This window comes from Limulus polyphemus, unplaced genomic scaffold, assembly GCF_000517525.1.
Source record: "Limulus polyphemus unplaced genomic scaffold, Limulus_polyphemus-2.1.2 Scaffold1815, whole genome shotgun sequence".
Lineage (NCBI taxonomy): Eukaryota > Metazoa > Arthropoda > Merostomata > Xiphosura > Limulidae > Limulus > Limulus polyphemus.
In genome coordinates this window covers 146,051-157,599 of record NW_013667425.1, presented here as the reverse complement: position 1 = coordinate 157,599, position 11,549 = coordinate 146,051, and the positions used below count along the sequence as shown (strand labels likewise).

General features: G+C 33.6%; 1 protein-coding gene across 2 annotated transcripts in view; it reads left to right on the top strand.

Annotated features, from left to right (window-relative positions):
• LOC106465040 (beta,beta-carotene 9',10'-oxygenase-like) overlaps window positions 1–9,083 on the top strand; it is a 26,664-nt gene extending 17,581 nt beyond the window's left edge. For both annotated transcript variants that reach the window (XM_013925229.2, XM_022392854.1), the window contains 4 exons: window positions 4,864–4,972; window positions 5,373–5,482; window positions 8,128–8,236; window positions 8,853–9,083. In XM_013925229.2, coding sequence (XP_013780683.1) covers window positions 4,864–4,972; window positions 5,373–5,482; window positions 8,128–8,236; window positions 8,853–9,010 — 486 coding nt within the window. In that variant the 3' untranslated portion in view covers window positions 9,011–9,083. The remainder of the gene's footprint in view (window positions 1–4,863; window positions 4,973–5,372; window positions 5,483–8,127; window positions 8,237–8,852) is intronic.
• The last annotated feature ends 2,466 nt before the right edge of the window (window positions 9,084–11,549 follow it).

The following is an 11,549-nucleotide window of genomic DNA, read 5'->3' as shown; positions in this document are numbered from 1 at the left end:
TTTTGTTTTTTTTTGTTTCAAAAGTGATTTCTTTGGATAAAGTTTATTTGATTGTGTTTGTCAGAAAATGAGTTTGGTTTTTTATGAACTTGAAAACACAAGATCACACATCTTCAGCATCATACCACACATTAAACTGGCTAGATCTAGTGTAATATATAGACATGTGAACAGACACTTCCACTGATTGCAATGCACAAAATAGCATAATTAAACAAAATTCAGCATTTTAATGAATTAACCAAACACCTATGCAGACTTTAACCACTAACTTACATTCGTTAATGACATGGACCTAATACTACTCACAACTTTGCTTGTACAAGATGGATTTCACCTCAACTTCTGGTATTTATACTTTGGCCTCAAACTTAATGTAATTTATTTCCCGAATCATTCCCTCACTCTTTTCTTCCTCTAAGTTACCTCAATCATCTCCTCTTCCTACTTCTAGTAATTGTTCTACCCTCACTCAGAAGTTACCAACGTCTCTCACAATAATACCTCTTTCACTCAACCTACCCAACTAAAAATTCATTCACAGTGATCCTAAGTTCTGATAAAGAACTAAACAAATCACGCTTTCCCCCAAAAAAACATCGCATTCCACAACTAGCAACATTCGTTCTGCTTATGCTGTTCGTTCTTTGTTTACACAAAAGCCCTTCCATTATCTACAAAACCACACCAAATCACTATCAGTGTAAAGACTACAACTTTCAAGTCGATCAGTCTCTTCATTATATCAGTTTCATCTGTTAGCATCAACTCTCAGAGCGACCAGTAATGCACTCCACACTCTGAAGAACATTGTTACTCCTCTTCCTTCCCTCAAACTTAACCATTCTCTATATACAACTATGTCCTCACACCAATATCTGTCAACATTCAACGTGAACCAAGTGACGAATCACTCAAGTACAGCAGAAAACAACTATTTCAAGAACTTTAACTGAGAAACGTACAAAAATATTGTCAACATGACAAGTCGCTAGTGCAAAACCGAAACATACCTCAATCTCTCGCATTAAAAGCACCGATAACAATAGGAGCACATGATCAGAACTTCTGCAACAAATGACAGATCCTTGAAAACCCCTCCTTAGAACTCGTAAATATCAGTAAATCATTGTTCCAAATTCTCTCGATATTCTAGATAAAGAAATATCCCATTATTATCACCTGTACAATCCTTCGCTGGAAGAAAAAGAACTAAGAATTTACAAAGAGAACTGATACATCACTTCTTAAAAAGGACAAATCAGGTTCCTACCAATAACACCAATTCAAAAAGCGCTTCTAACAACTCTTTCGAATCCTCTTCGTCATAAAGAAACTATCTTAGCATTAAGCTGTCTGCAAGAAACTACCAAACTACCTTCATCTCACACTTCATCCTCTAATACGCATAAGCCTTCTCACACTAACAAATATGTTGAAAATAACAGTGACCTCATAAAACTTGTAGAAAACAATGAACACTTCCGACATATTTCTAACATTGCTAATCTTTCAGGCATAACTAGAGAATTCATGAAGATCAGAAAGAAGCTCGGGCTCATTAATATAGCTGTTATATGGGCAGAAGTTGAGACCTTTACTAAGGAGACCAAGACTTTGCGAAGATTTTTTTTTTTACAACAAACCCCACCCTACTGAAAATAAACATACAAACTTTAATGTCTTTATGGACACCTCCAAACAGTGAATCACATTTAGAGTTACATTAAAGCAATAGAAAATGATATAATGCAGACCTTAAAATCTTCCAAGCAATGTGATAATATTAACCAAAATGAAAGAAGTGCTTTAAACAATCTCAAATCAAATAATATCATAAAGCCAGCAGACAAGGGTGGAACTATTGTTAACAAAGATGACTATAGCACGGATGCTAATTGGCAACTAAAGAACACGAATTTATACAAAAACACCTCATGATCCCACAACTCAGTTTATTAAGACCATAACTGATAAGCTTAAAGGACTCCAAAATAATAAGATTAAGAAATATTTTTGTATTTGATACCCATACAAGCTTTTCCTGGTAGATTTTATCTCTTACCCAAAATTCAAGATTCTGAATCCTGGCCGACCCATAATTTCCGATATAAACCTGGCTCTCCGCTTTTGTTGACCAACACAATGTATTCCCTATACCCTCCATTCTTACATAAAGGATACTAATCACTTTTTTAACATCATAGAAGATATTAATACCAACGGACATTTATCACCCAACAGTCTTTTTTGCACGATGGATATTTCTTCCCTTTACACCAATATTCCACATGATGGACTACAAACTCTAAAGTCAGTAACTGATCTTGCCAGCCTGATTTTAACTTTAACAACTTCGAATTTAATAAGGAGCATTGCAGTCAGGTTAACGATGCTGCGATGGGCACCAAAAAGTAAAATGGCTCCCATTTAAGACAACATTTGTATGGGTCATATTGAAAACTAGTTTTTACAACTAAGCCCTGTAAAACCTCATACCTGGAAACGTTACATAGACGACATATTTTTCATTTAGACAGCCGGTCTTAAATCACTTTTTCACATGCAAACTCCTTTCCCAAAACAATCAAGTTTACCTGTGATTACTCTCCTACCCAGAATAACTTTATTGACGTCACTGTTTTTCCAGAAGACGGAATTTTACATACTGACTTGTACAGGAACCTTACAGTCAGACCACAATACCTTCACAATAAAAGCTGCCACCCTTCGCACTAAACCTACAGTCAAGCTCTTAGAATAAAGAAAATGAAACATTACAGGAAACACCAGGATCTAAAACAAAGCATGTTACAAAGATATAAAGATACCGAAATCTAGACAAATTGAAAATGCTAACAACACTCAATGTAAAAACATCCTAAATCAGAGCAATACTAAACTTTCAAACATAATTCATTTTATTATTACCTATCAGTTTAAACTCAAACGTTTCACGAATTCTGAAAAAATTATCTCCAACAGCTCAACTATCGTCTTACAGATATTTGGTGAAGTTGCCGTTGTCTCCTTCCGAAAAATCAGAACTAAAAGATATCCTTGTTCACACAAAAGTGAATTATATCACACCCAAAGATGTTTGTCGTCATGGAATAAAGCCTGTTGTCAAACCTGCAAGTTCATAGAAACCACCGACTCATTTTATTAGAAGCATAATCAATGAATCTTTAAAATATCTAAAGAGATCACTTGTCAAACAAAAAACACCATTTACCTTATACAATGGAAAAAATACAATCATCAATATGTAGGACATACACAAACAATTCTTAGAGAACGTTTCAAACATAGATCTTCTATTAACACCGAAACCTATCTCTGTTGCTCGACACCAATCAACTCGGTCATTCCATTATCGATGTTACTATCATCGACATTGAAATGGGATTCAAAACTAAAGCCGAGAGAAATAAACACTGTTCAACCTTTTGAAATTAATCTAGATCCTGGAATCGGTGATCTCCGTTCATTGATTTCATCTGTCAGAATATATTTTTATTCTTTGTTGTTGTTGTTGTTTATGTAATGTAAACGCCGAGTTTCCTAAAACTTGCTATTTAAGATAATTTTTCATACCCGTATTTATAAGTTGATTAGCATAATATATTTTTCAACAAGTCTTCAGGTGTCACCTTTATTTCACTTAAATACTTAAGTATAGTTTTAAATAGATATATTTAGCAATTTCTAAAGTAAAATATCTAACACCTTTTCACATGCACTCTCGCCATCGGTTACATTGTACAGGAAATGAGACGCTTACAACAGTACATACAGAAATAGATCTACACATAGATCTACGGATGGCGTTCATGAACACTCCCAGTTTGCCCCTGAAGAAGAAAGGTCCACCTTTCGAAAGCGCTCGGGGTTATATGGTTTTTATTCGTTTCTATGTATACATGTTACCATTGTTTAACTAAACTCATTTATTGAAGTGGTTGTATTTTTCACATGCAAGGCTTCCACTGAACAATTTCAATATTACTTGTTCTCTTGCGCAACACACTTTTCAAAGTTACTGCATCCTAAAAAATAAGTTTCTCCTTGACCGACACATGTGTCATTTTGCTTACTTAACAGCAAGAGAGTAGCTAGTGATTAGCTTTTCGGGCTGAGGATTAACTGGCCCAATGTTAGAGAATTGATGCTTTTAAGGAAGAAATCGGTAATATTGTTGTTGAAAGCGTGTAGTAGATAACAGTTTGAAAAACTACCGCATATTTACACATAGTCGTTAAGTTCACACGATTTCTCATTGATCTTTTATGCGTCTAATTTGTCCAGGTATCCAATAACATGCGTAAGATCAATAACAGCTTTCACCCCCCTAATTCACCACACATTATGTTCAGTAGCTTTCTTTGAACACACATGTACAATAGTTATCTTTAACTTAACCTCTAATTCACCACATTACATTTTGTTCCGTGGAGGAGTCTCTCTCTCTCTCTCTCTCTCTCTCAACACACACGTAGATCCATCTTAGCCCCTAATTCGCCACACACTTTGATCCGTGGAGGAGTTTCCTTTGAACACAAACGTATGTATACTTTCGCTCAGCAGTATCTAATTTATCACATGACACTGTTTCGTGGAAGTCTGTCTGAACACTAATGAATATATTTACCTTCAGCTTAGCACCTAATTCACCACGTCGCATTTTATTTCGCGTGACTCAGTAATGATTCTTAGATGAATTAGGACCCATTTTTAAACCACGTGAATAAAATGATAGAATGCGAGTAATGCCAAGTTGCTACCGTTTGAGCTAAAGTTTGTGAATTAAGATTAATAAACAATATTTGTCTATTTGTAAAGTATCCACTTGTTATTTTTAAGGATTTAGATAGATCTCAAAATCTTGTCAAGCTACCTGGGTCCGAGGCTACAGCTCACTTTGAACAAGACGGATCAGTGTTTTGCCAATATGAAGCCCTAACCGAAGCAGGTAAGTAATTTAAGTAGCCCGCTCAAATAAAATAAATCTATTGTTAGTAGTTGTGTAAGATGTCATAGTATCATAATATTGTCTAAAAACAAAACCTTTAGGCTATTAAATCTATACTATTCACAGACAACCTCAGATAATTCACGAAATAGTTCGTCACATTAGAAGTTAAGTACTGAATATACACGATAGGTGCTATTAGAAACTATGTATAGTTTTATATTAACAGGAAAAACAAATTAAATCAAAGTTTTTAGACTAGTGATACGATTGTATTACCGTTTAGAGGTTACAATGAATACTACTAAATCTTACCGTACATTCCATTCATATAAATATATATTCTGGCTTTAGAAAACTGTGGCTAATACTAGAATTATCTATATTACTTTCTTTTTAGGTCCCGGACATGCCGAAATGCCAGGAATTAATTATGCAAAATACAATGGTAGAAAATACCGCTTCTTCTACGCATTAGGTCGAAAAGTACCCAATTTAGAGACGTACATGGTAAGTGCTATTACGAAAAGTACCCAATTTAGAAACGTACATGGTAAGTGCTATTACGAAAAGTACCCAATTTAGAAACGTACATGGTAAGTGCTATTATTCAGATACTTATTTACATTTGTTTCAAAATATACTGTATTTGGTCTAGAGCAAAACCACATTGGGCTGTCTGCTGTATCCACAGTGGGAAGTCGAACGCCGCATTTTAGCGATGTCTCATAGAGGAACAAAAATATGCTGTACTTAATAATTTGAAACCCAATTTTGTGAGTTTGTTTAATGTTGCGCAAAGTTACTCTAGGGCTATTTATACTAGCCGTCCCTGGGTTAAAAGTGATAGATTAGATGGAAGGCAGTTAGTCAACACCACCAACCGACAACTATTGGGCTACTCTTACCAATAAAAGTGAAATTGAACGTCACATTATGACACATCACGGCTGAAAGAGCGAGCTTATTCGGTGACGGGATTCGAACTCGTGATCCACAGATTGCGAGTCAAGTGTCCTAACTACTAGGTCATGCCAAGCCCGAGCCCCAAGACATTAACTTACCTCAGTTTAAATCGTATCAAAAGCTTGCCTTAACCTGAGATAACATGATTAAACTATTACTATTAATAATGCAATAGAAGTTGTATTAATAACAAAATCAAGCCACGTTAATATGTAAACATGCTCACACTTCTTGGAGGGGAAAGTAAGCCAAGTTTTGCTGGTTGAGGGCCGTCATTCGTACTTTAAACTTCAATTACACCCCATCCTCGTCCCCTGCAACATTAGATAAAAGGTTAGATTTAAAGATATAGTTTGCAACAATAAGGGTTCATTCTTTTATATTATTGTCCTTACTTATCAAAAAAGTTTCTGCGATACATCACTAGGTAGCTAGCCATCAAAAAAGAAAATTTGGCAACAAGACTCGACGAGAAATACCTGAACAATAACTAACCACGTATAAAACAAGTTATTGTAGTTGTAGATTTTTCTTTCAAATCCGGAGTTCATTTTTTATATTTTTCCTTCGTTACGATGTATTGTTGGAGCCAGTACATCAGGCTGGTGATCGGATATGTTAGCTAGGTACTCTTGGTGCTATTTTGTTCACCAGATGGTGTTATAGAAGTATTTATACTATATACATGTCCGCGAATTGACAAAGTCGGACTTTCACAAATCGGATTGCAAAGTAATGTAAATGTGAAGAATGAAGTTACTTCTGTCCATAGTATAGTTTATTGTATTTGCGTAACCTTTAACCTCCGAAATCCATACAGTTTTTCAGTATCCCTCTACCTGGTATTTACTCTCCTGAGTAAATTAAGTAGTTGATAACTCCGACATCAAATACATAATATCATATTCAATGGCATTCTGTAAAATGTGGCATGCATGCTATATTTGACTCCAACCTGTGCAAATAAGGATATTGATTTAATGGAGCTGGTTGTGTTAGGAGCCAAAACAGAACTAGTTGTATTGGCTAGGCCGAGCTAATTGTGCTAGTAGCTATATAAATCTAGTTGAGATAGAGGCTGTACTTAGCTCCTTGTGTTAGGGGTGAATTTAGCTTTTGTGACGGATTTACCGTTATATATATATGTTTGTTTAAATTAAAATTTAGAACTTAACACAACTTGTACTGTTAAAGCTGTAACGCGAAATTCCCGTCTACTCTAAAATTGTAGAAAATTCTCGAATGTAAAAATCAGTGGTGTATCGTTTATATTGTTGCGTAAGCTGAAGTTACGAGAAACTTCTCACGCCAATAAATATAACCAACAATAAAGACAGTATTATTGGTTTGCTATAGTTAGCGTGCTATAAAACTTCGGAAGCTATAACTGACTGTTATAATGCTTATTAATTTAAAGTTTCGGATATTTGATCAGGAACGTTTATAGATTTCGAATATTACAAACCATTTAACTTCAGCGGTGAATATTTCGGCGTACGAACCGGCGAAGAACGAAAAAGAGCTAGCCAACTCCCTTTTAAGTGAATTATATCTATATCTATTCAAAATTAATCGCGAACCCTCGATCAAGGAAGTTCCAGATTAGATAGAGGACTAAATATTGTTTGGAAAACTTGTACATAGATCAATATTTGTAATAACTGTTATTGTAAACTGTGTATTAAATATATTTGTATTAAAAAATAATCTTGTTCGCAAGTATCATAACTTGGATACATATCGACATTTATTTAATTTCCAAGTCTAAATTATCATTTAACTCAGTCCCAGGCTATTCGAAATACGTTACGTAATAATTTGGAGACTCGTCCGGGATAAATTGTAATACTAGTTGTGTTAGGTGATAAATAGAAGTAGTTGAGGTAGAGGATGAACTTGGTTCCCAATACAAGTGTTTCTGTTCAATCATTGATACAAATAACTGTGTAGTTGTTAATTTGTTATTTAGTTTAAAATTACACAATGGGATATCTGCACTATTCACCGCAGGGAATCGAACCCTAGAACTTAGCATTGTAAACCTACCACTGACCATTGTAAATGAAATTGTGTTTGATTAAGTGTTCATTTTATTTGATTTTTTTCTCACAGTATTTGTTTGTAGTTAACAAATGAACAGGAAACTTAAAGGACAAAGTTATGAAACGTAACTGAAAATTCTTATTTAGATGAAAATTAACACGGAAACAAAAGAAATTGAGATTTGGAGTGAAGAGAAAAGAATACCCTCGGAACCAGTATTTGTTGCCAACCCTAACGCAGTTGAAGAAGACGATGGTGAGTTAACAATCCTTAATTTAATCCATATAAGGAACCAACTTGTAAGTCAAGATACAATTAGTTTGCGATTTATTCAGTTTAGCTGAAGAAGTGAAATCCAACACTAGGAAGACTCGAACCTGCAACTCTGCATCCCGCTTAATGAGCAGATGCTTTAGTTAACCTAAACTACCCCGCTCTCGAGAATTATATTTCCGAGTTTCCCACATCTCAGTTTTTTTTACTCCTTCAAAAATGTTTTTTTTTTGCTCTGGATAAAAAAGTTCAATTATTTTAAACAGGAAGAAAACGAATGAATGTTTCGAAATAGTGACAAAAATATGCACTTATAAAAAAAAGTTTCGTAAACTGATAAAGCGTTTTGGAGATAAAACGTTTTGAGTTTATTTACTGCGTTATCTTTAGTCTTAGTTAAACACGCATCGCCCTTCTTCCGCACATATTCAAGATTAATAAACAAGAAAATACCAATTTTATTTATCATTCGTATTTTGTTTTAGAATTAATTATAATATAAGGAATGACTTGTTACTTTTATATTGTTGATGACTGCAGTATTTTATCACGAACTTTGTTGGAGTTTTTATTTATTTATTTTTTTAATCGCGACCAGGGATTCTGCTGTCGTCTCTTTTGCACGAAGAAAGCGAGAAGAAAGTGGCACTGCTGATTTTGGACGCTAAAACAATGAAGGAATTAGGACGTGCAGAGTTCGAAACGGAATCGTCTGTGCCTGGATGCTTGCATGGCGTGTTTACACACTTGCTTTAAAGGTGTATAGAACCGATATACTAACGTCACGTAATGACAGTTTAATATTTCATTAAATGTACTTTATCTTCCAGTTCTAATTTCTTACGAGTGTTGTTAAAACTACAATCTATGTATGGGAGGAATTAATAAGGTCGTTGGTTTTCGTCTTCTATTTAGATACCCGAGTTACTGAAAGTTTTACATTGTAATTTTTACTAACGTTACCTAGCTCGATGTCTGCTCAGATGTCCGCTTCTTTCTTCGCTTCCACGGTCAGTCCTTGTCGTCAGCTTGATGTCATAACGGATAATACCTTTGGTAATAGCATAAATGCGTTGGAAACATCCCATCTATCAGACAACATCCAAATGTTGATGAAAAACTAAACAGCCATCATGAAATATCAATTAAGGATAGGAAGCAAAGTACCCCTACTGCCTTTCACTGTCTGCGGTCAGTTGTGAGAAGCAAGTTACACTTAAAGTTCAAATCAAACCACACTGAAATTTCTACTATATAAAACTCCCAACCTCCACCCTTACAAAAAGATGTTAAACTCAACTAAATTATATTAAACAGAACTACAAACCCTACTTTAATAATTCTTACATTTCCAACTTTTCTCTTACTGATTTATTCAAGTATAACACGGGAAAACCGAGACAAGCCCAGCTACTTGAAGTTAGTCTTTCCGTCCCGGCATACTGAATAACGTTATATTTTCAAAGTTAGTTAATTATATACCAATAGTAACTAACGACCTCTAATATATCCATAAGGTATTTTACATAAACGAGAGTTTATTTTTTAAATATTTTCGTATTTATTATAGAAAAAAAAGTATAAATAATTTATTTAATTTCCAGTCTTTATTCAATTATCTTTCAGTTTATTTATAAATAATAAAACATTATCCATAAAATAATTACTCTTGTTACAGGCTATTAAAAACCTTTTTAACCAAGATATAATAATACATTTTAACATTATACACGGAATAACACTACTGGGGGTGGGTAGACCAAGGATGGGAAAATTAAATTCCCTTCTTTTGTCAAAAATAGTCAACCGTACTCTGCCCTCTACAAAATTAATATCTAAATATAAAATAATTAGTACGAACATCATTACTATTACTTCTCTTTATTGCTAGTTATTTCGGATATATTAAGTTAGGTGTAAAACTCAAGATATTTATGGAAAATAAATCATCTATGTAATGGAAGATGTAGATGTATAAATTAGGATTTGATGCCTGTTTCAGGTTGGCCATATTTGAAGAGAAGTTCGCTCCTATTGGAACACCCACTGTTTGTTTATATTCTTGTTCGTTTAAAATAATATAACTATTATAAACACAAAAATGAAGTGTAGATTTACATTAAACTTCAGTAAATTTAAATTTTGGAATGTTTGTTTCTGTATTTACAAAATTATCGAACAAGTCATTGAATACTGTCATTAAATATTTCAAATCTATTTTAGTATACAATGTAGTAAAATCATACGTAGAAACAGAGCTGGTCGTACCTAAAGCATTTAACTTATTTAAACATTCTAAAACTGGAATGTTGTTCTTAATAATCCAAAAATAATTATCCGAATTATTTGATAATAGTATTTTTTTATTTTTTTCAAACACGACATCTAGAATATTGTTGAGTACAATAGAGACAGATTTAGTAACTGTATTTAAAAAATTGGTAATGAATCTAAACTTAACGGGATTCTTGTGCAATTTCGGAAATGCATATAAAAATGACAAGTTAGAACAATAGTAGTCTGTATGTGTATTAACAATTAATGTAACTAGGTATTTATTTATTTATTTGGCGGAAAACCATGTTAAGGTGTTGATTCATCGCCTTTTTCTCCTATTCAGGAATCTTCTACCACAATTATACACTGGTTCTTAGCCTAGTTCTTTGCCAGTTATTTAAATCTGCTACTTTAATTTATGAAAATTTTATTTGTAATAGTTCTAGATGTTTAACTTGTTGGCCGCCAGAGATTTTCAACATTTACGTCAAGATATACCACTACGTAAAATGGATAATGTAATAAATTTATTAACTTGTGATATATGTGTGGTCTTAAATGTGTAGGACAAACAACTAATCCTTTATATTGAATGATTAACCGGCATAGTAATAAGGATTTAACTAATCCTTTATATTGAACGATTAACCTACATAGTAAAAAAGATTTTCCTCATTCGATTGAAATGGATCATTTTAACAAACTAGTTTATCATTAGCGTTTGAATATTGTCTGATAGATGGGATATTCCCAACGCATTTAGGTGATATTACTATAGGCATTATCCGTTATGACATCTCAAACACCAGATTTAATGTAGTACCTTATTGTTCGTTAACTCCATTATTCTTCAGACATTCAGGACAAACCAAGTGGTTCATGTTTGAGTTGCTAATACTTCTGCAATAACTATTGTTATTCAATATTCACTCACTGAACACGTTTGTAAATGTTTTAGTTAAACTCAGTGTTCCAAACTCTGAACAACAGTATGTCATATAAGATCTGATCAAACATA